The sequence below is a fragment of the Mixophyes fleayi genome, chromosome 12 (genome assembly GCF_038048845.1).
Source record: "Mixophyes fleayi isolate aMixFle1 chromosome 12, aMixFle1.hap1, whole genome shotgun sequence".
Classification (NCBI taxonomy): Eukaryota; Metazoa; Chordata; class Amphibia; order Anura; family Limnodynastidae; genus Mixophyes; species Mixophyes fleayi.
The window spans coordinates 16,599,782-16,605,801 of NC_134413.1; the positions used below are offsets into that span (position 1 = coordinate 16,599,782).

General features: G+C 40.5%; 1 protein-coding gene across 2 annotated transcripts in view; it reads left to right on the plus strand.

Moving 5' to 3' along the window:
- DORIP1 (dopamine receptor interacting protein 1) overlaps window positions 1-5,775 on the plus strand; it is a 10,886-nt gene extending 5,111 nt beyond the window's left edge. Inside the window, exons 2-5 of one of the 2 annotated variants that reach the window (XM_075192572.1) lie at window positions 697-1,221; window positions 2,358-2,447; window positions 2,550-2,684; window positions 3,918-5,775. In XM_075192572.1, the coding sequence (XP_075048673.1) occupies window positions 697-1,221; window positions 2,358-2,447; window positions 2,550-2,684; window positions 3,918-4,101 (934 nt within the window). In that variant the 3' untranslated portion in view covers window positions 4,102-5,775. The remainder of the gene's footprint in view (window positions 1-696; window positions 1,222-2,357; window positions 2,448-2,549; window positions 2,685-3,917) is intronic. The other variant, XM_075192573.1, reaches the window with a different exon arrangement.
- Window positions 5,776-6,020: the final 245 nt, after the last annotated feature.

The following is a 6,020-nucleotide window of genomic DNA, read 5'->3' on the forward strand; positions in this document are numbered from 1 at the left end:
TCATATACCATTGTCCTTTCATAAAAGGAGACATTTATTTCATCCAGTATGTCTAAAGGGCAGGTTCAGGGATGAGAAGGAATTACAGCGCTCCCTCTCAGTTGCTCTTTATACATCCGCACTCAGATACATATGCAGTGCTCCCTCTGGATAGCTTTTAACATGGTGTAATGGCAGAGGAGGCAGAGATCCAGCAGCCTACTGCATTTGAATGCCGTATGCACGGTGTGCTTTCATTATTGGTCGAGTGGCATGATATTAGTACATTTTTCGTACTGGCAATCAGTAAGTTTGGCTGCATGAAAAGGAGTGGTATGAATAAGGAACACTTTCAATGTTCCCTGACAGGGCTGGACAAAAGCTATTGGTGCTAACATGCAAGCATACCCTACGTCATGTGACCCACAGCCACTCATAGCCTCTGAAAAGTTAGCGTGATGGGCAGTCATGTGACCAGTGTGTGGCTGCATGGAGGATACTGATTAATATGTGGATACGTATCGGCATTTTTGTTGGTACACTGCGAACACAGGTCCTACTATGTGGGCACTAGCTGGTATATGGGAAACACTTATAATGTGGAACACTTGCTGGGTATATAAAGCTGGTCACATGGCTTGTCAAACTGTTGCACGTTCATTTCATTGACCGCTTGTAGTGGTGTTATTTTTGACAACCCGTGTTCTCTGCATCCAGGATGAAGACATTGTTTCAAGAGATCAAAGCATCCATCAAAAACAACTCTGACCACGATCGTTCATTCTGGAGGCCGGTGCTCCCGTGGGGCGGCGTGTTCACCATTAAAGCTGGCCGGAAGGCGGTGTCTTGCATGCCTCTCTACGTGGAGATAACACTGAAGAACACGTGTACCATCGATGGGTTCTTAATGCTGCTCTACGTCATCCTACGTGAGAATAACTCTTTTCCCCGGGAGCTGTCCCACTACCTGGGTCGAGAGTTTGTTGACTACTTCCTCCATCTCATGGACACCTACAGCTTCACGTCGGTGAAGTTGCTGTGGATATGGGACAAGATGGAGAAGCGGCAGTACAAGTCCGGGATACACAAAGCCTCTCTAGAGATTGACTTGTTTGGCAACGAGCATGAGAATTTCACTAGAAATCTGGAGCATCTTATGGCCACAATACAAGAGAGTTTCTGCTCCAATTCACAATGCCCGATCCGTGTTCAGGAGAGTCACATGCAAACGATTCTAATCAAGTAAGTGAATATTATTCCACTTAAAGAGGATATCTATACAACCTTTATATCAGCAAATCACATCATTCTCTAACAAGATGATATTGGCAAGTACCCTTCAGTAGATGCCACAGCCGATTAAGCCACTGTCTACAGGTGTCTCTGATGTCAAATTCTGTAGACCATCCCCTCGGATACATAATAATCATCCTGATAACAACTCTACACATCCTTCCGCTAAACCTCTACAATAAACTTAGGGCTAGATTTACTAAGTTGCGGGTTTGAAAAAGTGGGGGTGTTGCCTATAGCAACCAATCGGATTCTAGCTGTCATTTTGTAGAAAGTACTAAATAAATGAAAGCTGGAATCCGATTGGTTGCTATAGGCAACATCCCCACTTTTTCAAACCCGCAGTTTAGTAAATATACCCCTTAATCTCAAGCTCCTTGTTTCTCCTCCTTCCATTAATAACCCCACAAATCTCTTTGTGTGAGCAACACTGCCATCACTCCCATACTATAAAACCGATTGTTTTTGGGTTTATTTTTAATTCTGACCTGTCCCGTTTCCCCCCACAAATGTTTCTTGCATACATCATTTTATCAGTAATTACATCACTAATGCATCGATTTGTGCTCTCATCATTCCCTCTTTTGACTATTATAAACCCCTACTTTTGGCCCTCCATTAACCAAACTGGTGCTGCTTCAGTGTGGCAGTCAAGTTGATTAACCTTTCTAACTCTTTTACTAATCACTGTACTCACTGCCTTTCTCTTCCAGAATACCATTTTAAATTCTGTTGCTTATTTCCAAAGCCATCCACAATACTGCTCCTTTCTACATCTTTTCTGTTATCTCTATTTACCTCTCGGCCCATGTTCTCTAGTCATCCAATGGCCTCTGCCTATCATTCTACCTTATCACCACCTTCCACTTCCTTCTCCAAGGAGTATATTTACTAAACTGTGGGTTTGAAATCATGGAAATGTTGCCTATAGCAACTAATCAGATTCTAGCTGTCATTTTGTAGAAGGTACTAAATAAATGATAACTAGAATCTGATTGGTTGCTATAGGCAACATCTCCATAAAAATATTTCTGGAAACGTATCTCTGTATATACAAGGACATGTCTGTTTATTCATCGTTTCAGCCCTCCTCATGACATACCGCACGGAGACCTCATCCAGATGGCGGTGGATGAGTTGTTCTGTTTTAGGATTGAAGTGTGCGAGGAGACCGGGTAGGTGGTGATGCCGTTATTGGTGCTATATATAGGTGTATAAATATATATAGGTGTGTGTATGTGCTGTAATGGTAGATGAGACCTTTTTGTCTCTTCTAGGTGTGGCTGCTTGAGAGAATTTTCTCAGAGAATTTTCTGTCATGGAGCTCCGCCATTTGTTATCTTAAACATGGAACAGTGGAAGTCAGAAGACCTGGCTTATGTACCATATAACTTGGATTTATCCGATCATAAGTAAGTACAATGTGATCCAAAGCCCAATTGTAAGATCTGGAGAATACTTATGGCTTCTCCAACTACAGTTGTATTACAGAAACCAGTATAAATGCCAGCCAAAATGCATGCTGGGAATTTCAATTAAACAAGAGCCTGATGTTGGCTTGTGAGTAGCTTGGGCATCCCATATAGGATTTAAGGGGTGGTCCACCTTCAGATGACTATAGATTTTATGTCCATGGACAAAAAAAAGTAAGGCAGTGTGTTTTTAGTAAAGGTTGCAAGAAGGCTCACAGTTAAAGGGTTGTTAACCCTCACATTATTATATAGTATCCACAGAGCAGTTCTAGGTTGTGTCCAAGGGAATCATAAACAACTTTGGATGACGTGAAGTCCTTAATAAAAACAATGCAGAAGAAAGCTAAAAAGAGAAAGCAATGTAGTTAGTAAAAGTTGCAGTATGGCATGTGTAAACCAAGTCAACTGAAGGTGGTGAGCCCTTATACTCTGAGCTGTTTAATAGGGAGTGTAAAATTAAATGTAAAGAAAAACTTTGGCACAAGTAATGCAGAAATGTATATATTGGGTAGGGAATTAATCAGATATATCGACAAAACTGTGGATTATATAAATATGTGACAGAGAGTGTACATGGGGCTTATTTATCAAGCCCTAAACCATGCAGAAAAAGCATTTTCCACAAGGTTTGTGTCTTGGAAACAGTACTGCAAGTACATAACTATTAGTCTTTTGTAATTAAAGATTTAAAGTGTACCTGTTGCCAACACACAGTGGAGAACGCCAGCGACATCAATGGGGCACAAACAAAGTCCCAGCATACTCTACCAGCTATCAGCTGGCTATCTAAGCATGCTGGGACTTGTAGTTTCACAACACCCGGAGAGCCGCAGGTTGGCCAGACCTGTTTACTAGTTCCTGGTGATGTTACCAGGAACTAACAAATTTGATAGGCTGCCCTTTACATTATTATACTCCTATTTTCCAATAGATTGCAAGCATGTGAGCAGGGCCTTCTTACCTCAATATTTGTTAACAGCCAGTTTTGTTCTATTACCTTGTTTGTTCCACATTGTAAAGTAATGTGGAGAAATAATGACATTAATAAATATAGGTTCAGGCCACAAAATGGCTGACGCGGTTATGTGAAGGTGAAGGGTCCACAAACTTCTCAGCGGTTAATCAGACAGGATAATACAAGTCTTATGATCTGTTTACGTGATCTGCTTTCAGGTATCTGCTGGAAGGTGCCACTCTTTTCAACAAGGAAGAGCACCATTACTCTGCGGCCTTCCAGATTGACGGGTATTGGATGCATTACGACGGCCTTAGGAACGTAAACATAATTCTTTTAAACAAACCTCCTGAACTGCTGCTTCTGTCGTCTTTAGTTTACGTGCGAGCTGCAGAAAAATGACTGCCAAAGTGGAACATTTTGAAAATGGTTGTGGAAAGTTTTTTTTTCATTAGACCAGGAAAGTGGAAATTTTAGAAAAAAAATAAATAATGACATTATACTTAATAATGTTTGTGCCTCCTACAAAGAAGACCGAGGTACGTTAAAGCGTACCTGTAGCCTGTTTACTGTGGAGAGAGCCATTTTGTGAGCTGAACCAATATTCAGTGTATTCATTTTTTTAACTAGTGAATGGATAGGCTAGATTTCTCCTCAGTGTTAGTTTAGCTCATAAAATGGCCGCCTGGAGGGGACAGGCATGCTTCCAAGAAAAGGACATGGGTTTGATGCCATATATCAATCATGGGGCTTGTTTTGCCAGGTGAAGTTATTCCAGGACTAGTAGTTTAACAAATCTCCACAGGAATGGCTGCTTCTGCCTTACCTAATCCAATATACTGTGTTTTAAGTAAACTTGCATTAGTCAATGTGTGTGATTTTGTAAAAATTGCAAATTCATCTGGCGCTAAAGCACACTGACTGAAGCTTTCTCTAATTCTCCCCACACTCAAATAATGGTGATATGGGAGATATTGTGAACCTTGTAACAGATGTGTATGTGCTTTGTTTTAATGTAGTTTACTTAATTTAGTAAGCAATGGGTTCTAAGAAAGTCAGAATCTCAAGTGAAAATGACTTGTACCTTGAAATGCATTTGTCAGTAGGAAATGACACGATTGTTTTGCAATATTGTCATAGAAGTTGTGCAGTTACAATATCTCTGTGTGAATTTTTTTTTTTTTCACTAGCTACTGTTTACATCTGTTTCCCTAACTATTGCCAACAGGTTATCTTTCTTTACATGAGAATCTCCCCTATCATATAAATCACTTTAATAATTAAATATAGCATTAAAGGATAGCTCCATCATTTTTTTTTTATTATTATTTTTTTAATAATGTGTGGTGACGGGGGCTTTAAAAAGCTTTATTTACATTCTACAACGGTCCTGTACAGCAGTTTTTAAGCTGTCTCCTGTGGGACTACATCGGTGCTAGCCAGGGTTGCCAAGCAGGAGCAACATGGCAACCTGATGCAGACTGAATTCTGGGAAACTGCTTTCTATGCATGAATGTCCTGCCATCCCATACAGCGGTGCCTATAGACTTTCACTGTGCAGGCTGTATAGTAAAGGGCATCTTTATACGGAGAGAGGTTGTCTCAGAATTCAGTCAGAGTCAGGTTCTTCTACATTGCAACCCCTGGCATCTGGATGCCAGGATCAATGGAGCTGAACTGCTGACCATGATTGCTGTGTACGGTAAGTGAAACATTTTCTAAAGCCCCCGTTATCCACACATTGGGGTAAATGTATCATACCTTCTAAAAAAGGAAAAATGAAGGTGTAGCCATAACAACCAATCCGATTCCAACTATCATTTATCTAGCACAGTCTAGAGAATGATATCTAGAATCTGATTGGTTGATATGGGCTATAACCCCACTTTTCCTTTATGGAAGATTTGGGACATTTACCTTGTTATATTTAAAACTAAATGTTTGCATTGTTGCACAGAAGTATTGAATTTTACAGTTTTTCCCCCTTTGTGTCAATTCTCACATTTCCCTGCACTGCAAAACAGTAGAGGATGGTGGGATTAGGCGCCTGTTTCGAGCCACACTGCCTTACCAGTGCTCAGGGTTAATGCGGAGTTTCATACTCGCTTCAGAAAGCAACACATCCCACCATCCACTTGATTTGTATTGCTCCATCCTTCAGCTCATAGAATAGAGCGAAATATTTCACCAGGTGCATGGGAATGACTGCTGCGCAAGGATCTACACACAGTGATTCCAAATAAGCGAAACAGAGTAAATAAATTATTTTATAATTACAATATTTTTGTACATTGATTATAGGACACTACCCTATACTTAAA